Source organism: Salvia hispanica, chromosome 5 (genome assembly GCF_029641045.1).
Source record: "Salvia hispanica isolate PSC_SH4W2 chromosome 5, Shi_PSC_v1, whole genome shotgun sequence".
Classification (NCBI taxonomy): domain Eukaryota; kingdom Viridiplantae; phylum Streptophyta; class Magnoliopsida; order Lamiales; family Lamiaceae; genus Salvia; species Salvia hispanica.
Window position 1 is genome coordinate 39,651,946 of NC_142696.1, and position 22,055 is coordinate 39,674,000.

The 22,055-nt window shown below is 34.7% G+C and overlaps 3 protein-coding genes across 5 annotated transcripts; 1 reads left to right on the plus strand and 2 right to left on the minus strand.

The window, feature by feature from the left end:
* Positions 1 to 1,277: 1,277 nt before the first annotated feature.
* LOC125186109 (phosphatidylinositol/phosphatidylcholine transfer protein SFH8-like) lies at positions 1,278 to 6,750 on the plus strand. Of its 2 annotated transcripts, none has more exons than XM_048082424.1 (15): positions 1,278 to 1,437; positions 1,560 to 1,695; positions 2,216 to 2,519; positions 3,308 to 3,407; positions 3,529 to 3,795; positions 3,897 to 3,974; positions 4,056 to 4,157; positions 4,254 to 4,303; positions 4,401 to 4,503; positions 4,586 to 4,681; positions 4,775 to 4,891; positions 5,400 to 5,526; positions 5,629 to 6,029; positions 6,375 to 6,449; positions 6,541 to 6,750. In XM_048082424.1, the coding sequence occupies exons 2-15, from the start codon at positions 1,662 to 1,664 to the stop codon at positions 6,559 to 6,561; spliced, it is 1,875 nt and encodes a 624-aa protein (XP_047938381.1). In that variant the 5' UTR covers positions 1,278 to 1,437; positions 1,560 to 1,661; the 3' UTR covers positions 6,562 to 6,750. The 2 variants fall into 2 exon arrangements, with proteins under 2 accessions (XP_047938381.1, XP_047938382.1); XM_048082425.1 differs by having other exon boundaries at positions 4,778 to 4,891.
* Positions 6,751 to 6,977: 227 nt separating this feature from the next.
* On the minus strand, positions 6,978 to 11,305 carry LOC125186110 (phosphatidylinositol/phosphatidylcholine transfer protein SFH3-like). 2 transcript variants are annotated; one of them, XM_048082428.2, is made up of 14 exons: positions 11,168 to 11,305; positions 10,704 to 10,779; positions 9,954 to 10,215; positions 9,637 to 9,736; positions 9,275 to 9,541; positions 9,115 to 9,192; positions 8,926 to 9,027; positions 8,790 to 8,839; positions 8,606 to 8,705; positions 8,414 to 8,515; positions 8,209 to 8,319; positions 7,865 to 8,036; positions 7,402 to 7,793; positions 6,978 to 7,304 (listed from the first exon to the last, which is right to left on the minus strand). In XM_048082428.2, the coding sequence occupies exons 2-14, from the start codon at positions 10,735 to 10,737 to the stop codon at positions 7,218 to 7,220; spliced, it is 1,857 nt and encodes a 618-aa protein (XP_047938385.1). In that variant the 5' UTR covers positions 10,738 to 10,779; positions 11,168 to 11,305; the 3' UTR covers positions 6,978 to 7,217. The 2 variants fall into 2 exon arrangements, with proteins under 2 accessions (XP_047938385.1, XP_047938384.1); XM_048082427.2 differs by having other exon boundaries at positions 11,058 to 11,180.
* Positions 11,306 to 13,489: 2,184 nt separating this feature from the next.
* Positions 13,490 to 14,473, minus strand: LOC125189357 (uncharacterized). The gene has a single exon (XM_048086642.2). It carries the CDS (start codon positions 14,304 to 14,306, stop codon positions 13,659 to 13,661), a length of 648 nt encoding a protein of 215 aa, XP_047942599.2. The 5' UTR covers positions 14,307 to 14,473; the 3' UTR covers positions 13,490 to 13,658.
* Between the last annotated feature and the right edge of the window lie 7,582 nt (positions 14,474 to 22,055).

Consider the following 22,055-nt stretch of genomic DNA (forward strand, 5'->3'; position numbering starts at 1 on the left):
CATTTCAATGTCGCATCGCCAGGGCTAATTTTGTTATTTCAACCAATTCAATTATTTCGGTTATAGTTGTAAATTGGTAGTATGATTTTTATTTTCGTCGATTATTGACGAAATTGATTAATTTAGGTAAGGTTGGTGGGATTCCTAATTTAAAATTTCCCCCGGTATTTGTGGTCAATTTTACTTTTAAGTTTAGGATCGCAAATCTCGGGTTTCAATTTTTTATTTTTGTATTGGTGTGATATGCGTCGGAATATGAATAGGCAAACCTAATCAATATCATTATTGGAATCACACACATAATAGTACTCCTATTACAAATATATAAAGTTAGACCTGATTGATGTGTAAATATTTATATACATTTGCAATTGTCATAAATACAACTATATATATATGCTCCAACTGGACTAATTTCTCTAAGAATGTGTACTATAATCTAAAATTATTATATTTGAGTCAACAGGAATATACAGAATTCTGTGTCTAAGTACCATGAATTTTCTATTCTTAAACTCTAGCAGAACATAGATTTCATGAATCATGAGTGACAGTAATTTAATTGAGATAAATTTATTTTTCAATATAAAATTGGATTAACCGGCAGCGATTCCGTTATACGGAAGCAAATAGATATATGTGATGAAAAATCGAATTATAACAAGATGTCCGAAATCAACATATGTCTAATAATATAATAATGTAATGTGTTTAATAATTGAATAAAGTAAAAGTACAAAGAAACCCTCGTATTCTACTTTTTCTCTAGCTTAATCAACATTCAACAGTAGCATTTCACTTGGTATACACCTTTGCGTTAATTTTAATGATTAAGTTGTAATCAAGATCATTTAACAGAACCTTCACTTCAATAATAAGCAAACGATTGAAAGTGAAATATGGCCATATTAAAACGCAAAATTATAATTTCATGACCATTTTTTTCAGCACATTTATTTAGGAAAATAAGATTACAATATAAAAATACTAATGATCAAATTAATAAAGTCAATAATTTTAAAATATAGAAGCTCAATGATTGAATAAAAAAAAGAATCCAAAGGCCGACCGACACAGTCTTTCAATACAAAAAACAAAAAAGAAATAAAGGCATGTGGCATTAATATTCAAGGGCTCCATTCTAACCGAAGAGTACTGTACCAAAATCACGGCACCGAATAATGATGACTTAATCACTGTTGGCCTTTGCCGTTTTGATCAAATTCCTCTTTCATCCTGTTCCTCTTGCCACGTGTCACACGGGCCCCACTATACACCTAAATTCGACTCTTTCTTCTTTCTCTCATCGCTCATCTATCGCTCTTTCTCTCTCCTCTCTCTCTAAAAGTCGCCGTAGCTCAATTATCCGGCGATTTTTGCGGATATTTATAGAATTTTTGTCACTGTTCGTGTTTTCTATTTCTGTTACTTTTCGAGGTTTGCGTTTTGCTCCAATTGAGCTTTCTCACACTTGATTTCTCGATCTGCTGCGAAATTTGAGCTGCTCTAGATTTTTGTTTACTTTACTGAATTGATGTTTTTTTCCCCTTGGCGTGAAGAAATCCTGGGGTTTTCAGTGCAGAGAGAGTCGGGATAATTGATTATTTGTTCAATTGATGCCATAATCTTCAAGAGCTAGCTGCGTTTGATCGAAATTGAAGATGTCTGGGCCTTTGGATCGATTCGCCAGGCCTTGTAAGTGAAATTGCGTTCAATCTCTTGATGTTTCATCTGCATTTGGAGATTATTACTTACGATTTTTTTCTGTTTGTGATTTTTTTTATGTTTGTCTGTTAAATGTATGTGAAGATTACAATTTCTTGCGCTGTGTGTGATTTATTAGTGGCGAATTTGTGAGATTTTGGTTGGTTAGGTTTAGTTTCTAAAAGAATGTGAAATTTAACTTGTCTGTTTGAAATTGCGACCGCGGTTTTTCAGTTTTTGCATTTTTATAAAAAAAATTTGAAGAAAATAGAGCGGTTAGTTTTGATACCTAGACCTCTCTGCATATTGGCCGTTGGTTTTTTAAAGTCCACTTCCTGGTTTTGATTTAGTTTCTGGGCTGATGGAGTGTTGGTTTTGCCTTAAGCATTAATAACAATTAGAAATGTACTAATCACATCAGGGAAACTCAAAATCACTTGATTTGTTCTGCCCTTTTATATTTTCCAGATGAGTCACCATATGTGTATCTAATTGCTTCTGGTTGGAACAGGCTTTGAGGGTTCTTCTGGTAACGACGAGAGAAGAGAAAGAAAGTCTGACTTTGAAAATTCTGAGGATGAAAGGAAGACGAGAATGGGCTCCTTAAAAAAGAAAGCACTCAACGCATCTTCTAAGTTTAAGCATTCTCTCAAGAAGAAGAGCAGTAGAAGAAAGAGTGATGGCAGAGTCAGTTCTGTTTCAATTGAAGATATCCGGGATGCGGAGGAACTACAAGCGGTTGAGTCATTTAGACAAGCCTTGATATTGGATGAGTTGCTACCAGAGAAGTTTGATGATTACCATATGATGCTTAGGTAGTCACTTTTCTGTTTCCTTCGTAATTTAACTTATCAAGTAAAATCAGAAATTGCATGCTAGGTGAGGAATTTTGGTAAAGGAAAATTCTTTCACTTTTAGTCATCCACTCTGAATGCCTTTATTTTGGGTAATCGCTTATAATGACAATACATTGGAATGAGTATTTGAAGGATAACACGATCAAACAATCGCAAAAGTGTTTATTCTATCATGGTAATATGTTGTGGGGTAGTGTTTATAAATGGAAATGGACTAAGTTTAGTGGAGGTACCAAAATGGCCAAACTTTAGGTGAATGGAGTATTATCTTTATCTATCAAAGCTATCACCAAAAATGAATATCTCCTGATTCCCAAGATATCTAGGAAGAGTGCTTAATCTTATTTATTCAAAATTAAAGCTTAATATTAACTGTCTCTCTGCATGCATACCAGCCATCCATTTTTACTAAATATACTACCAACATTTACAAAACATCCTAGTCCAAACTCCGAAACTGTTTGCCTACACATTTGAGTAGAAGTAAGTTTTTGGACACCCACATACTTTCTTTTCTCCAAGGAAATCTTTGAACTACTCAATATTAGGATTGGCAAGATTATCTTTCAAAGAATGTCTGGTATGGTTCGTTGGATTTAGGCTAGGACTGTTCGATCTTTTCCTAAGATTTTTCAGGTCTATGGGATAGTTTGATGGAAGTTCTTTCTTATTTCGGTAAATGCTACTTCTTTCACCATTTGATAACTCTCAACTTTCTCATAATACTTTTGACATTGTGCATGTAGGTTTCTGAAAGCAAGGAAATTTGATATTGAAAAGTCCAAGCAAATGTGGGCTGACATGATACAGTGGAGGAAAGATTTTGGTGTTGACACTATTGCTGAGGTAACAAGACCCATAAATTATCATCATATCTGCTTGCAACTTGGCCAGCTTGTTTCCATTTCACATTATCATTAAACCTTTAGCTTTGTGGGTATCTGTTCACCATCTTCCTTTTCATCAGGATTTTGATTTTCAAGAGGTGAATGAAGTACTGAAGTATTATCCCCATGGATATCATGGAGTTGACAAAGAGGGACGGCCTATATACATTGAGAGGCTAGGGAAAGTTGATCCAAACAAACTTATGCAAGTGACCACGATGGACCGTTACATAAGATACCATGTGAAAGAATTTGAAAGAAGCTTTGCCATTAAGTTTCCAGCTTGCACCATTGCTGCCAAACGGCACATTGACTCTAGCACAACAATTTTGGATGTTCAGGGTGTGGTAAGTTAGGCACGTCCAGTGCTTCAATTATCATGACATCTGAGTTGGTTGTCCTTTGTCTACTCGAGGGGTTTTCCTTACCATCTGCTGATGTTCCCCAGGGTTTGAAAAACTTTACCAAGAGTGCAAGGGACCTCATTACACGACTCCAGAAGATTGATGGGGACAATTATCCTGAAGTAAATTTCTGCATAATTGACTTGCTTTATTTCTGATACTTTATGTGGTTTTAGCTTTAAATTTATGTCTCTTCATTGCAGACTCTACACCAAATGTTTATCATCAATGCTGGTCCTGGTTTTAGGCTGCTTTGGAATACTGTAAAGAATTTCATCGATCCCAGGACTGCCACAAAGATTCATGTAGTTCTTACTTCTTTTCATCTTGAACGTCAATTATGCTTTGTTTAGAGACTTGTTGTAACTTAAGGTTCTCTCTGTTTGTTGTGTTTGGCTCAGGTTCTAGGAAATAAATACCTTAACAAGTTGCTTGAAATCATAGATGCAAGGTGAAAGGGATGGAAATTACATCTTTTTTTTATTGATTGTTTACTAACATAGATGTTCCTTTATAAAGACTCTTCCCATATTTTTTTGCATCTGCAGTCAACTGCCTGATTTCTTGGGAGGAACATGTACTAGCTGTGCAGATCAAGGGGGTTGCTTGCGCTCTGATAATGGCCCGTGGAAAAATCCTGAGATTTTGAAGGTTCTCGTTTTCGCATGACTGCTTACTTGTGTTGGTCTAACATATTGATTAAGATGGTTAACAGCAAGAATTTGTTTTGCAGATGGTGCTTAATGGTGAAGCACGACGTGCCAGGCAGGTTGTGAAAATCATCAATAGTGATGGCAAGGTAGTATACGCAAAGCCGCAATACTCCATGGTATGACCGCTACCCTTTTCTAATTTTTTTATATATATTGTTCTTGAGACATTTGATATGAGCTGATATATCTTATATTTATGGTTTTGTTAGCAGTTAAAAGGCAGTGATACTTCAACGGCAGAGTCTGGATCTGAAGCTGAAGATATAGCTTCACCAAAAGCCACTAGGAGTTACTCACACCTTCGTTTGACTCCAGTCCGTGAGGAGGTGCAGTTAATTCTATCTTTCTATCTTAATTATTCTTTTTGACAGTCACAGCAAAAAAGGAAAGGAGACATACTATTTGTAAACTCTCTAATATTGTTGTGTTAGTGGTAGGCCTTGGAAATTTTGAAGTCTGCCTCATGGCCCTCAGTAATGAAAATTATATGGGCACTAAACCATTATCAGCTATGTAGGTCTGACCAATCATAAATACACCCCCCACCAACTCTACTATCTAATGTTTTACTAGTGAATAAATCCAAATTTCTTTGATTCTGGTAACTGGAACAAATTTCTTTTAATTTCGCCCTATTTATATACGTCATTTTAATTATCTCTGTAAACGCTTATCAATTTGGAGATCACTTAATCGGGAATGTCAGGAAGAAGTGTCACTTATGATAACAAGAATGTTAAAGGGAATGTAACCAAAAACATATACTTTTCGTTGTAATTTTCCTCATAATAGCTCTCCATTATGATTTGAAGGAATATTTTAATTGTTTTTCAGGCCAAGGCTATTGGAACAGCTGGGTATGCTGGTCAGTTCCCAGGTTATGACGAATATGTTCCCATGGTAGACAAGGCTGTTGATTCTGGGTGGAAGAAATCCCCTCAAAAGCTTTATGTTCCAAAAGGTTTGTTGCAACTGATTTGGAAGCACACCATACTTTATGACCGTTCTTTAACATGTATCAGGCTTTGCCTAGAGATGCTAATCTGTTTTTAACTCATTTCAGAGATAAAAGCACCTGAAAACTCTCAAAAGGTGCCAGAAGGTGTTCGTGCTCGTCTTGTGGCAACTCTTATGGCTTTCTTTATGACACTTTTCATGTTCTTCCGCTCAATATCATCACGTGTTACCAAGAAACTTCCGGATGCATCACCCAATGAGCAACCCACTCAGGAATTCTCTTTTGATGCTATTGCAAAGGAGGAATTTAGGCCACCATCTCCTACCCCATCGTTTACAGAGGCAGAACTCTTGTCAACTGTTGTTAAGAGATTGGGTGAGCTCGAAGAGAAAGTCATCACTCTTGAAGCAAAACCGTCTGAGATGCCATACGAGAAAGAAGAACTGCTGAATGCTGCTGTTTACCGTGTGGATGCCCTAGAAGCAGAGTTAATCGCAACCAAAAAGGTCTTATTCATTACAACTCCATATTTCTGACGGATCTTATATATCCTTCCTGAGTTGGTAAAAAGTTATCTTTATGGCTAGAGAGGTTTAACTAATATGGAAAATCATGAACTGCCCCTTGATATTATGCGAAAACTGTGACCTCAAGAGCCGAACATTTATATTTGCTTATGGTACATCATGCCTTATTAGCTTCCTTGTCTGGTTTAAAAAATCGCCAATGGAATCTAATTTCATTGTCAGCCTAGGAGACCAAGTCTTGCTACGATTATCATTTGTTTTGAGCAGTCTTTCTTTTATGTACTTGAATTCAATAGAAAATTTCATATCCTTTCTTTCGAGCAGGCTCTGTATGAGGCTTTGATGAAACAAGAAGAACTGCTTGCTTATATAGACAGTCAAGAAGATGCCAAATTCCGGGTAAGTGAAGTCGATGCACAGTTGTCTTGAATTAACAGATAGACAACGGTTTGGTTGGTTGTAACACCCCTCTCGCTCGTTCTCTTTACAGAAAAAGAAGTTTTGCTGGTAAGCTGCATCATTTTGGAGATTTGATGGTTGAGTCTGTCTTCGGCTGAAATCAAGATGCTCACCACTACCACATTACCTTGATGCTTTTGAGTTGTGATTGAAGATGTGTATATTTCGTGTATGACGCATACCTTTGTGTAACACACACCTAACATATATATACTTATATATTGATCTAAAACTTCTTTTTTTTTTGGTGTGGTTAAATTATTTCTAAAGAGATGTTTGTTTGAGTGATGTTTGAGACTCCTGAAATTATATGAGTACAAACATTCTAAGAATGGAATCTATGCCTGAGTATTCTAAATACTCCTACATTATTTGTCTATCTTCTTTTGACAAAATATATAAGACTGATCTTTTTATAGATTTTAGTTTAAATTGTCAAAAAATAACACAAGGAAAAGGAAAAGGACAAGAAGAAACTGGGGTCATTTGACAACCCACACAATTCTTGAAAATTATTACAGTTTGAGATGCAGCAAAGAATCTCATTGCCGGCCAAGGACAAAAGCAACTAAGTTGTTTATTAACAAGATTTTATTTTTAATAAGATTTTACTAAAAAATAATAATTAGCAAACTCCTTGTTGAGGATCAGCTGGTATCATATCTACAAGAGCAATAACATTATTAATTATATTCACAGTTTCTGGAGTTAGAAAGCGAAGAACTTCTTCTTCTTCTTTTTCTTCTCGATGTAGGCGAGGAGCTCCTCTTGTTGCGTGAGAGATTGCTCGAGAGACTGTCCAACAACAAGACGCAGGCGCGATGAATTTCAGTATATGATGGAATGGCATTCGTAATGTTAAAAATGAGAAAACAGAAGAAAAAGAAGCAACCTTTTTGGCTTCTTGTAGCTCTTGCTCTAATGCATCGATACGAGTAATAGCGTTATTTAGCATCTCCTCTTTCTCAGGTGCCATAGTTGGGGGCTTCTGGCATACTATGCTCATCTTCTCCTCCAACTCGTTCATGCGCTTCATCATGATCAAGTAATCTTCTCTGGAGACGCCTGCCTCTTGGGACTCGTAGACAGGTGCCCGGCTTTTCATCATGTCATCAGAGCCACGCATGGAGCTAGAGTAGAGAGTGGAATCCGTGAGTCTCCTAGGCATGTTGCGTGTCATACGGACCATTGTGACTACGCCCATGACAAAGGTCAGCACTCCGGTGAAGATCTGGTTGCTGAAGCCGTCCACGTTCTTACAAGAATTGATGCCCGGGAAAAACTCTGCAGGAAGATGTAGTAAGACAGTTTCGATAGGTTAAATATTAGCAAAACTCGAGATAAAGATTATGCACCTTTGACAAGCATGAGACTGTCTTGTTGTTTGTTTCCTTTAGGCCAGGCTGCAATGGTCTTCTCGACCATGTGGACATATTGATCTTGCTCTTGTGGGGCCGGTTCGGGCTGGGAACGGGATTGGGGGTAAGGATGGAGTTGGGGTGGTTGGTAGGGTTGGGATTCAACTACCTGCAGAAAACTCATTCAGTTCAAGTGTTAAAAATTGAACCATTGCTTGAGGCTTTAAGACAAAACTAGAAGTAATATGGTAGATATTCGAGTTCTTGAATAACGACCATTACTGGCTTCTTCGCTGGCCAATTTAAAGCAATGAAAAGCGGATTACATATTTGCTACTTGCCTCTTCATCAGGAGGAGACATCTGCTGCTGTTGCTGCTGTGGCTGTGTAGTATTGTCATTCGAAGAAGTAGATCTGGGAGACTCGTTCTTCATGTCGAAAGACATGCTTTTCTTCACATGGCACGTGTCGTATATCAGCCTTAAATGATTTTAGATAAAGTTTGAAAAAAAAAAAAGACAAGGATCAACTCTTGAAACATGGTACCTTGGACTTATTACCATTCTCATCCTCTGATATCGTTTTCTCATCCGCAGACGCAGAGGAGGCGCGCCTGTGCGCGCATTTGTGGTCGCCATTGCGCACCATCTTGAGATGAAAATCGAAATCATAGAATCTTAAGTTAGTTTTGATGGCATCTCAAGTGAAGAAGAACTGAAGAGGACATCAAAAGAAAACCTTCATTATCTCGGGATCGTTCCAAGGGCCTCTATCGGAGACCATACAGCCACCCTTGTCAGCGCAGGCGCACGTCCCCCCCAAGAACTCCGGTAGCTCACTGATACAAGATCAAAACAATGTGACTTCTCTCTGTGGATTCCTCAAATGTTCATTGCTTGAAAACTCGAGTATTAATATTTACCTTGCATCAATGACTTCAAGCAACTTGCTCTGGTATTTGTTGCCAAGCACCTGAGATAAAGAAACATGACAACTCGATTTTCATACCGTTGAGCTAAAGATCAAATGGAGACGAAAGCAGGGGGGATGTTGCTTACGTGGATCTTCGAAGTGGTCTTTGGGTCGAGGAATGACTTGACAGTGTTCCACAAGAGCCTAAAGCCAGATCCAGCGTTGATGATATACATTTGGAATAATGTCTACGAGATAAAAGGGTAGTCGAGTAATAGAATAAGATCTCGGAGCTACAACCAAACAAGAAAACCTAAAGAATCCACATGTTGTACCTCAGGGTAGTTATCCCCATCTATCTTCTGAATGCTCTGAACGAGCTCCCTCGCAGACTTGGTGAAACTTTTCAGCCCCTGAAACGAACAAAGGATTCATTCAAGAGATCAAAGTAATAAAAATGGTTTATTTCTCAAATTTAGGTAGTTTGTTGCATACCACTCCTTGGACATCCAAGATGGTTGTGCTCTGATCAATATGCTTTTTGACTGAAATGGAGCAGGCCGGGAACTTATCGATGAAGGTCCTCTCGAACTCCTGGACATGGTATTTTAGGTAGCGTTCCATCGAGGTTACCTGCAAGAGCTTGGTTGAGTCAACCATACCGAGCCTTTCAATGTACACCGGCCTGCCCTCCTTGTCAACCCCGTGATGCCCTTGTGGGTAGTATTTAACCACCTCCTCTTTCTCAGTGAAATCGAAATCCTAGCAATCATATTCACAACATTCTCGATGTTAAGCTTTAAAAACACGAGCCATTTAAGACTGATGCTATGCAAAGGGTCGTAATCAACAGTTACCTCCATAATGGTGTCGGAACCAAAGTCCTTCCTCCACTGAAGCATGTCGGACCACATTTGCTTCGATTTTTCAATATCAAATTTCCTGGCCTTCAAGAACCTGTTCGGAAACATGCATTGTGAACACATACATGAACTTATTTTTCTCTTTTTGTTGCTCGTTTTAATCTTATAGTCATTCTTCGTTGTTGAACACATAGACAGATGTAGACGAGACTGAAGTAGACGATTCAAAGAATCTCATCTCTATGTGATTAAAGCTATTAAATTAAGATGATCACTCTCAAATTCTTCCAAGAAACAGTATATGTTACTACCTTAGTAGCATATGAAAGTCGTCGTGTTTTGCAGGTAACAATTCCTCTAGAATCAGTGCCTGGCGAAAAGCATCCACAGACTGCGCTTCTTCAGCATCATGCTCGTCCTCGAGCACAACAGACATAACTCTGCTGCTCCGCCTGCCCTTTCTAGAAATCGAGTCCCTGAACTTGTTAGAGGCAGTGATTGCCGCCTTCTTGAGGGATCCGATCCTAGTCTTCTTATCGTCATCAAGATTGTCCGCATCAACCTTCTCGAGGCCTTTAACATATTCCACCAACAACAATCAATCTCAAAAAAAATCAACAAACACCTCATTTTCACCTAATCTTAGATTTTCCCACAGCAAAACTTTCCATTGCATCATATCTTCATATCATCAAATCAAACCATTATACCAAATTTATTAAACATCAAATTCATCAATACAAAGGCAAATGACATGAAAAATTGTTGTGACAGAATAGAACAGTTGTGTAATCGAGATAAACAGAAACGTAAAGACACACAGAATATACGTGTTCACCTACGTTGCGTTGGCTATCCACAGGCACAAACGGAGAACATATGTTATTCAGATTGTTTTCAGATTACAAAGTTTTGTGCCCTACTCCTATATAAATAGGCACACAGATGACGGGCTAGGCCCAATATAAATATTAAGGCCTAAAAGAGTAACATATCATAGATTCAAGGCATACTAACAAAAACTGAATGAAGAATCGAACGAATTCGCAGAAGCAACGTACTTTGATCCGAGGGGCGGTCTAAATGTCCCGACATCCCGGCTGCAGCAGCTTGATCAAGTTAGACAGCACCAGAAATCTACAAAAGGCAAAATGCACAAAAACTCATTGATGGTCTAATTATGCCTTTTACAGAGCTCTACATTGACAATCAACATATTATATATATCTTGAATTTTTACAACATAACCTAACCTAATCAATGTTCAAATGCACAAATCCAATCAACCGACATAAATTGCTTCAACATTCACAACATGATCTAAACCGACTAATATTCTAACAGCATAATCAATATTTACAAGAAAAGATTGAAAATTTAACAAATGATTGAAAGAATAAAAAGGAGAAGATTACCGAATGGAAGATGTGTTTTTTAGTTTCAAAATTGTAAGGAAGGTGAAAAAGAGAGAGAGTGAGATATTGAGAAAAGAGGGGGAGAGAAAAATTAGGAAGAAATTATTCACCTGTGGGAGTGGTTAGAGAGAGAAGGTGAGAGGGGTCTCTCTAACCGAATTAGCTCCGAGAATTTGTGGCTACAAAAATCAATGGCTAACAATTATTCCACTAATTTCTTCATCATTTCTTACACTACCATGTGACCTAGCCTACAAATTTTGGAGATACATTATGCACCAATTTAATTGAAAATGAGAGAGAGAGAGAGAGCTGTTGTAAAAACTAGGAAGCTGTCAACAATTCACTGGAGAATCCCACCACAATGAGGTAAGGACTGTTTCTGTTTATTTTCCCGCGAAAATTAGTTAAATTCAGTTTTGAGGACTTCTCATCATATTGTTTTTCATAGTCAAATGGTAGTATTCAACTTTTTATAAAATACTGGGATTTGTATATTTTTTTAATTCCAGATGAATCATATGAGGTAATGTTTTGTAAACACATTTACTACAAATTTGCTGTTTGCATATTACTATCAATCAGGCCATTGAACAATTTGGATTAGAGGTGAACAATTTGTAGATCAACATAATATTTGGTGTTTTAGCATTTAGGTGCAAAATAAACTGATGACATAACACGTGATGTTGGTGAAGTGTGTTATGAGATTCAATTATAGGCATTGACTATGATATTGATGTTCAACACACCAAGATTCTTGTGAAAAGTGAGACATAGATACTAGAGGTTTTTCCTGTGATAAAATTATTTGATCATTCATGCACCTAACGGCTAACTGTAGTAAAATAACTTTGTTAACCATTTTTTTTCATTGTAGTAGTAGATATTGGGTTCGTTTTGTCTCTGTTTTGTAGTTTAAATACGTGGAGTTTATTATCTAATCAAGCGTTCTCTCTCTATCTAACTCTCTTGGCCCCTTAAAAATAGAGACTTTTGGGACTACACCAATTTTAACTAGTAATGTATATATGTATATTTGGGTGAGTGGATGAGTTTCTGGATGCAAATGGAACAAATCCCTTTGTGATGTTAATTAAATGTTATTTGGAGTATGCTGAGGTTAATTATGATATAAGTTTGTCTTATGGGAAATATTCATAGTTTTGAATCTTTTGAGTTACCTTTACAAGCACACATCTTTCTTTAATTAAAAACATAGAGATATCAAAAGTTGATCCAATTTATATTGGACCGAAAAAGGTTGATTTGAGTTATCTTCTTATGGTTTTAGGCTATTGGGCCGTGATAGCCAATCTTAATAATTTGGCTAGTCCACCGTGCTAAAAAGAAAATCAGTAACAAAATATAAATAGAAATAGAAATAGAAATCAAAGAATTGCATATGTATTACTTAGTCAATTCTGTTAATCTCATAGTACTATTCATTTTCATTTGGATATGTGGAATAGAGAGAAAGAACAGTTCAAAGTAGAACAATCTTTCTTATATCAAGTAAAAGTTAATATGACTATTGATCTTTTTATAATTTATAGTAGTATTGTAAAAACAAGTGTTACTTTTAGGCTTAAAAACCTTGTTATATACTCCCTCCGTTCCATTGAAGATGACCCACTTTCCTTTTTGGTTTGTCCCAACTAAGATGACTCATTACTTAAAATGGAAACACCTTCATCTCTACTTTATTATCTCTCTTACTTTACTCTCTCCTCTTAGAACACAAAATATAACTGCATAAAATCTCGTGCCGTCAAGAAATGGGTCATCTTCCTTGGAACGGAGGGAGTACATATAAATAACCATTGTTTATACGTTGAACATCGAGAAAGAAAAAAAAACTGCTCAAACGGCTCCTGAAAATAATACTCCTAAAGAATAAAATATAACTGAATAGAATGGGGAATAAGTAGAAAATAAAATAATTTCACACCCCATAATAATTGATAGATTGACATGAAAGCATATATTCGAGCATTAATACTAATTGAAATTAACAAAAGAGAAATTTTAACTGGATGATACATCAAGAGAATATATGCTTATTTCCCAAGAATTAGAATACAATTCCCATCATTTTCTTTTCATAATTATCCACAAATTATTAAAATCTTCTCCAGATTTTCTTGCTTTATGGCGTATGTATCTATTCACTGTGAATATGATGAGAAGACCATCCATCCAAATTATACAATCTCCACCCAAACAAATGTCAATATACTTTATATTTTCTCTTTTACTATATATAAATACTATTCCACAATTTATTTCGATTTTAATTAATATGACCGTGAAGTAAGATGCTCAATAATTTAATGAACGTGAGTATTGATTCATTGATTATTTTTGGGTTTTCCCAATATAGTTGTGCATGGTGAGAAAATAATTAGAAAATGAAATAGACATGAAGAAAATAGTGCTTCAAAGTTCCGATATATACATGTAATTATATACGAATGATACAGTTTTATCTTATCATTCTATAACTATGTACCATCGGGAACTCAAAAAAAAGCTTTAATAATTCTAGAAAATATTAACAAAAAAAAAGGGGGGGAGAAAATTAGGCAGCGCGAATCGAATTCAAGCTTGAAACGAAACCATAGATGAAGCATCCCCTTCTTCTTCCCTCAACAGCCTCTGCTGCCGCGCGATGAACGCCTCCACCGTCTGCCGGAACTCTTCGCTGCTCATCTCCTCCTCCGCTCTCTTCCGGCACTTCTCGCTCATGCTCCGCCTCAAGTCGCGGCGCCGCCCCTCCTCCAGATTCGCCGATCTAGTCCTGCTGATCGCCTCTCTCTCGGATTTCTCCGCCGATTTGCTCCAAATCTGCTGCTGCATCTGATTGCCGTTGTTACTCCGACATTTCTCCTCCGATTTCGTCAAAATCTGCTGCTTGATCTGATTGCTGTTGTTACTCCGGCATTTCTCGACGTACTCGTCGTAGAAATCGGTGCTCCTCTCGCCGGAGAACAGGAGCGCGATGACGATCGCGTTTCCGATAACGAAGACGGATCCAGGGCTGATGAGCGCGACGACGGAGATTCCGCGGAGATACTCGCCGGAGAGCTTGAGAAAAACCGCGAATTGAGCGGAGAATCGCGAGACGACGATCAGAAAAACGAAGAGCTCGAGGAATCGGAAAAGGCTCGTGATTCTGTGAATCCTGCGGTATTTCGCCACCGCGTTCGCTTTCTCCACTCTCACGTCTTCAAAAGTGAATGCTTCCATTTTCAATATCAGTAAAATGTTTAATTATTTGGAGCGTATGTGCAAAAAATTGAAAGCAGCTTCAATTTTGGTGAGAGAATTGGAAGAGAAAGAAGAAGTGGATTGCGATGAACACATAGGAGTAGGATTAGTGTTGAAGAGTGAGTGTGATGAAGTATTATATTTGGTGTGGTGGAAGTGAGAGTGGTATATATAGACTTAACAAATAGGAGTAGATTCTTTCATCTTCCCACTTTATTACTTGTACTGGATTTATAATCTCCTTTTCTTTTAATATTAAGTGTGGACTGGAGGACAATATAGACTACTATGATAGTACTACATATCAAATACTACTCCTAATAATTTTGTCTTCTAATACCCACATAAATATGTAGTCTGTAGACAAAAAAACATTCAATAATGTCTATTTTAATATTGAAATGTCTTTTGAAATGTCTATTATTAACGCAAAGATAACATAGGTTTTGTATTTGAAATCCTCTATCTCACTTTTTTGTACTCATTTTTAAGATATTACAGTTTTGAGACTAATTTAGTTTAAATTTAGATTAACGTTAATCTAATAGAATACTTACAAAATTACATTTAATAATTGATTATTCCATACTTAGGTACTATTGATTAGGATTTATTATATAATCAAAACTTTTAGAATTTAAATATTATTATAATAATGAATTTTTTATTAATTGGTACTATTGAATATAAAAAATTAAGGGCTAGAGAATCTAAAACAATAAATTTAATACAGTAGTACTTATTCTTAGAGTGCCTAAATCCTGCACAAATTCAATACAATGAATGCGGCCCTATATAATTTTCTTATTATTTAATAAAGGGAAATTGGTCTCTAAAACCATGAATTTTGCCCAAAATTTGGTATTTCCCATGAACTTTGAAATTGGTATATAATATCACGAACTTTGCATTTTGTTTGGTATTTCCCATGGCATATTTATTACTATATTTGACTAACTTACGAGGCTTTTATCATACTTGACACAATTAAATCAACGTGGTTTTCAACGTGACTTTTTATGCTACATGTTATGAACTTAAAAAATGGTTTCAAATATTATAAAACATATCACGGTTGCCTATGTTAAATAAGATTTTGATGAAAATATCTTATTTGAGTGAATTTGGGAAATACCAAACAAAATACAAAGTTTGTGATATTATATACCAATTTCAAAGTTCATGGGAAATACCAAATTTTGGGCAAAGTTCATGGTTTTAGAGATCAATTTCCCTTTAATAAACTAATACTTTGTAGGAGTATATTACAAAGATTTATAATTGATGCTAACATTGTGCCGTTTTTGGGTGCAGAATAGTGTTTTTTGGTGGGGAATTATATACTACTACACTTTTAGTAGGTATTAATAGAGCACATATGCAGTTCTTGAAGTGGAAATCTCCAGCTGTTTATGTTCATGCACTCCTCCTCTCTCTAATGATCTGTAATTTGGATAAGGATCTATCTATATATGGCATAATTAAATGGACAATTAGGCAAAACAGTATAATAAAATAAAAATATCAATTTCTCAATCATTACAATTCTTAAAGGTGGCATTTTAATCTCACGTGCATGCTTCATTTTCTATAACACACAAGATTTTGAAGGATTGTAACTTATAGGCACATGGATATCTTCATTTTCATGTGTTGTTTAATACAACTAGTTTTATAGTAGTATGTGATAAAAAAGAATAGATATATAATGATAGTGTTAAACACTCCTAAGGTAATCTAGACCATCACGATATTTCACCACTTCAATTGCATTACTCCACCTTATCACTATCTCATCCCATAACTTTGCTACTCCATTATTTATTACTCGTCTTAAATTAAAATTATTTTTTACTTTATAGTATAATTTATTATTATGTCATATATCTATCGTAATTCGGTTCATGCGCAAATAATCATAAAATAAGAATTTCATTAAAAAAATGAAATAATTAAAATTAAACAACTACAAATCTAGAGTCTCAATTTCTTCACAAACTTGGGTGGTGGGAATCTCGCTTCTTAAAAAGAGTTCACAGTTTGATGTTGAGATTGCGAGGAGATGATGAGCTATTGAAACCTTGGAAGTCCTATGATCCACTATTCAGATGTGTTCAACAGATAATATTGTTTCCATTTTGATAAATATATCAAATAGAGTGTGCCGAAGTAGTATAGTTTGAAATTAAAAATAAACAACAAAATTATGATCGATTAATACCAAAATTCAATGTACAATCGTCAAATCTTAGCTCGAGTCAGATCACTAATTATACATATGAATAAAGTTGATGATTTGAACACCAAATTAAATCTGGGCAAACATCAATCTCATGCATGCTTTTATCGATAATTTGGTAATATTTCAGGCTATTATTTGCTTTTTTGGGGAGAGCATGACATTCTGTCATCCGATTCATCTCTACTCGTTATCCATAATTTGATTGATTGTTGTCCGGTTTCATGTGTACTTGATGGGATTTTCTATTATGTAGGTTAAATTTTTAGTGAAAAATACACACTAGTCTTTAAATTAATGATTTAATAGCAAGCATGCAGGACTCCCTATTAATTTCTTCGATAAATATAGGGTTTTCACAAAAACTAAGATTTTTCAATAAAGAACAAATAAATAAAAATTATTATAGTACTAGTGCAATTATATGTTTGAATTTAATTTATGATTTTAATGTTGCTTCTTTCTTTAAAAAAATGATCTAAAATGTTCAATATTGTGCCAAATTAATTGCTGATTAACATTAATCGATCTACTTTGCCTACTATTTTAGTTTCTCTGTATAGTCTACTTGATTATTTTTAATCATATTTCTCATGTCTTAGAAATTGTTAATATAGTGACTGCCAAATATGAAAAGTAATGAACATTAAATTCATGATTGGAACTTTAATTTTAATATGAGTTGTGTATTTGATTGATACTGTTACGGATTGACGTAGAAATTAGTTTAATGAAAAATATACTTGCAAGTTGAACATATTTATTTATTTATATATTATTGTATTATTTAAAGATATTTTGGAGACTAAGAGATGTGGTAGTCTATGAGTTTATTATTTGTAATGCAGTTCCAAAATTTTTGAGCTTATTAGTATTATTGTAGGGCCAATTTGTATTTGCTTACTAGCTAAGAAATTGCCACTTGGCATTCGCTTTCCTTCGCTCCCCGCCAATTATAATGCTTGAATTATTTGTGTATGTGGCAATTAAAGATGTAGGAAATTATTTTCAAGAATGGCCCTCCAAAAAGCTATGATATTTTGGTATTTAGCACTACTCTTTTACAATTTTGGGACCTTCAAAATTCCCTTTTTTAGTAAAGTACACCATGCAAACATCTTTCCAAATTCAACCACAAACATTAGGCCCATCACTTCTGTAGTTAATATAGAAACCAATTTATTAACTTGAGAATACCAACATAAAAATTGAAACCAATTCTCAACCACATGTTTGATCTAATAATATTACTAAAGTGCTTTGTTGATGAATCAATTCAACATCCACATTCACGAAAGTTGTGCATAATTTGTGCCACCACTTAATAAGTGTATCGTTCTTGATTTAAAAGTTATATGCAAAATGTGTTGGAATTAGATTAATACTATCACCTAGCATTATATTCATCAAAACTGGCTTAAAACTTCAAATATATAGACAGTGATGATCATCCATTTTCTTCAACTAAACACAACGTGATCATGCCAAAGCTTTGTGATTGAGACATATCAAAGAGAAGATGTTGATGACGTAGACTTCTCATGCATTGCTTCTCCTCGGCCCAAGTCTATATCATCCACATCTTCTCCTTGACCAGTCTCATTCACGGCTTCAACACTGCCTTCAACACTTTATCCGCTCTTAGCACAACTGCTCGATGGAGTCTTCGCTCTCGATCATCCATCCTCGATGGCTGTACCTCACGCGTGAACGTGCTTGTTCAATGTACGAACGTTGGAATTAGTCATGACAATTTCATTGACTTAACTTAACAACAAGGTCAATCTAAGTAGTAGTAGTAATATTTTTGTATTGGTTTATTCGATATTTGGGAATTCCAGATAAATAATCACAAATAAGAATCTAAAAGCAATGGACCACAGTGAACTTATGATTTTGTCGGACATACAAAATGTCCAAATTTAATTTATGGCTGTATAATTGCCCTTTACTCGCTCAATATCTCATGGGAATAAGTAAGAAATGGAGTTTTATTGGATATAATTCAAATGTGTCCCACCTTAAAGGTTACATAGCAGTCTATGTCCCATCTTTCTATTTGGAGTACTACAAATATATCATGGACATTCATATCTTTAAAAATGTGTTAATGGATAAAAATACCTAATTTATAATTTGGATTGCGGCATTAAGGATATTATAGACCTTTATTATTCTCAAAATTTCAACTCCAATAATAATAGGAAAAATACTCGTATTGCGATTTGCGGTTCATATGCTTCTAAAAAATGTTGATAATTCTATTTCAAAATCCTTCCTTTTTTCATCATAAGCCCGATTTGTGATGGACTTGTGACTGAAAAGAATGGATGTTTAAAAACAGGTTGAAAAATAAATTGCGACAAACATTTTTTTGCCCATCACACATTATTGAGTAACCTAGTTTAACAGTACCATTGTCGTAAAAAATGGTCATCGATGACCATCACCGTCCAGATTTTGCAACAAAACCACGATGAACTCGCAACTAGCGACGAACGGTATCCTGTTACAAAACTTAGCAGTCAACAACGAGGTAAGGCTGCTCCCAATGACACCTTTTAGCAACAAAACTTTTGACTGAATTTTCAATCAAAATTTATTTTTGGATCTTGAAACATAGTTTCTGTTTTAATTTTTTATTTCCAAACCTACGTGTATCATATTTTATATCATATGAAATGCTACACGATGTAATAAAATTAGATCATATTAATTACATTCAATTTTACGTGATTTGATTCCAATAGATAGCTCTGAGTACATACTACATATTTCCCAAATAACAATTGTAGATGTGAATTGTGATTAACAAAATACATGGATTAATTTAACATGCATAGCGTGATGTGTGGAATATTAGGAATTTTTCTTTCTTTATTTGGATTCACAATTGATTATGAAGTGTAAGCCATAAATGAAAATGATGGGACCGATTTAATGGAAGCAAATTAAGAATAATTTGAGTGAGCCACAGATCTCTGGGCTCCATGGTCTCACTTTGATTTACATTATCCAAGTAATAGTGCCTTAAGTGGGAGACATGCTTTTTTCCAAAGCATTAACCATCAACTCCAAATAATATATAACTTGTCTTTATTTAGATTTCAATTTTTCAATAAAGAAACTATAAATTAAGAGACATTGTTGCTCTGTTTATAGTGATGCCCGAATATTGTTTCGTGGATTATTAAATGGTTTTATTAGTTATACTTATTACCATCAATAAGTCGAACCCAAAAATATAAAGAGGAGCATGTAAAAAAATTCTCTCTTTATTATTTAAATGGTAATTGTCAAATAAATCAGGGAAAAGATGAATCAAATTCAAGTTAGTCCTATATTTTTCAAAATCTGAAAATTGAATTTCGCAATTATCTAATTTGTCTCCTTACCAATAAAATATGCAATAATATACCAACAGATTTTAAGCATGCACCACATAACATAAACATGTATCATCCTAAAAAGTGAGTCAACGTAGTCATAACAATTCCACGTGTTTAAAACCGGTTGTCATATCATTGCATATTTTTGCCGAAAATGAGGCGGGTGATATAATCGTAAAATTTTCATCTTTCGTGATTTAATTTTCAGATTTTTAATGATAGATAGAATTTGACATATCGTGATTTATTTGGATTTTGTCTTTAATTAAAATTTAATTTGAACCATCATTGATGTATAAAAAAATATTATTAATGCAATATGTATCAAAGTAAGTTTATGAAGAAGCAAGATTATACACTCAAGTATATAAAGAATAAAAATATAGTCGATATAGTTCTAGTAAAAATTAACATCTTAATGTCTCAATTATACACGAACTAAACATATGGAGTACTATGATTCAACATTTGTCGTAGTGGAAATAAAAGGCAAATAACTAATAAATAAATAATAACTTTCTTTTCCTAACACCACTTTAGACTTTTTGATGTTATTCCGGCACTAAATAGAAGTTATTTTATTCTCCCAAACATAATAATTCCTCCTAATCCAAGATTAAATGAGAGAGTTAATCACGCTTTTAAGATCCTAAAGCAACTTTTAATATGCCTCTAAAAGCGCATTAAAGCAGCAGATAAGGATTCAGACATCCTCGTTGGTTTAATTAATTGACTTCGTGTTTCTTATAAAATATTACTACCTATTTAGTTTCGAATAATCTAGAAACTGTTCCTAGTTGGGAGATTCACACGGTGGATCATCTGATTTCTGACTCGGATTCCACCTTTTCTTTTTTATTTAATGATTTTCTAAAATAATATTAGTGTTGTTAATTATTTTTCAATAAGCATATGCATCTTTTCCTATGTCTCAAAAGTCAAGAATAACTAACTAGTTGTATTGTATTTATTCTGATAATTTGAGGAATGGAATATGGCTGCGTGCATTTGTGCTGAAATAATTGTGCATATGTCTACTTTTATTTGGTTAATTAGGGTATCTGTCTATGTCATGATCATGATATATTATGTAATTTGGTGAAATATTTTGAGACCGACATTAATATTTATTTTATTGTTGTTGTCTACGTGTACGGCGGTTAATGTATTTTTTCAAGGTGTTTCCTCCAAATTTTACTAGTAATAGATTTAGCTCGGTGGGAATATATTCACTAGGATTTTATGCTTCTCAAAATGTACTAGTGTTCATAATACAACAGAACAGTCGCGCCATAACCATAAAAATTGTCTGTCCAGTCAACACAATCATAAAATACTCTTCCGCACATCATCACAACCACAAAATAAAATCACATTATTCATCACATTATTAATTAATAAAAGAAATGAGATCGGAGGCTGCCGCGCCGCCTCCCTGTCAACCACTGCCGCCACCTCGTCCACGCCGCCTATGCGGCTCTTCCTCCAACGCCGCCGCGCCCTCCGTCACTTCAATATACTGTATTTTATTATTTCAGAGTCTTTTGAGATCTTATAGACATGTCATACGCTATTAATTTAGTGATCGTGATTATAATTTTTATAATATTGTTCATTTGTATGTGGATTTATTAATAGATGAAAACAACGCAGAACTATATTACAATTAATTAATGTATGTTAGTAATATTCTTTTAAATAAAACTACTTTGTAGAATACCATTTCGAATAAAAGCTAATCAGTGATTAAATACATGATTAGTGTATATTATTTCAAATTTTACTATACGGTGTGCTCAATGATATATTTTAGGCTAATTAAAACATTCTCGTTGGCATAAATTATAATAATATATTATTGTTTATTATTTAAAATTTGACTAAATAATATAGCATGTTCAAGGTTATATTTAATGATAGAATAATATATTTAATGCAAACCTTTGCACTTGGAATTATTTTTTCTGCTAAAAAATTGGAAATGGAGTAAAAATAGGCTTACTGATTGGGCTTAGCAAAAAATAAGGCCCAACACTATAAGCCCAAGCCCATCACCTGATAACCGAATACGACGTCGTTGAATGCGAAGTAGATATAAAC

Excerpts from the sequence above, each read along its gene's own strand:
- LOC125186110 (XM_048082428.2), bottom strand. The coding sequence starts at position 10,737 with ATGTCGGGACATTTAGACCGCCCCTCGGATCAAA. Across the intron at positions 8,840-8,925 it reads AGACCACTTCGAAGATCCAC|GTGCTTGGCAACAAATACCA; the intron begins GTAAGCAACATC and ends TCTTTATCTCAG. Across the intron at positions 8,516-8,605 it reads ACGATCCCGAGATAATGAAG|ATGGTGCGCAATGGCGACCA; the intron begins GTTTTCTTTTGA and ends TTTCATCTCAAG.
- LOC125186109 (XM_048082424.1), top strand. The coding sequence starts at position 1,662 with ATGTCTGGGCCTTTGGATCGATTCGCCAGGCCTT. Across the intron at positions 2,520-3,307 it reads GATTACCATATGATGCTTAG|GTTTCTGAAAGCAAGGAAAT; the intron begins GTAGTCACTTTT and ends TTGTGCATGTAG. Across the intron at positions 5,527-5,628 it reads AAAGCTTTATGTTCCAAAAG|AGATAAAAGCACCTGAAAAC; the intron begins GTTTGTTGCAAC and ends AACTCATTTCAG.
- LOC125189357 (XM_048086642.2), bottom strand. The coding sequence starts at position 14,306 with ATGGAAGCATTCACTTTTGAAGACGTGAGAGTGGAGAAAGCGAACGCG.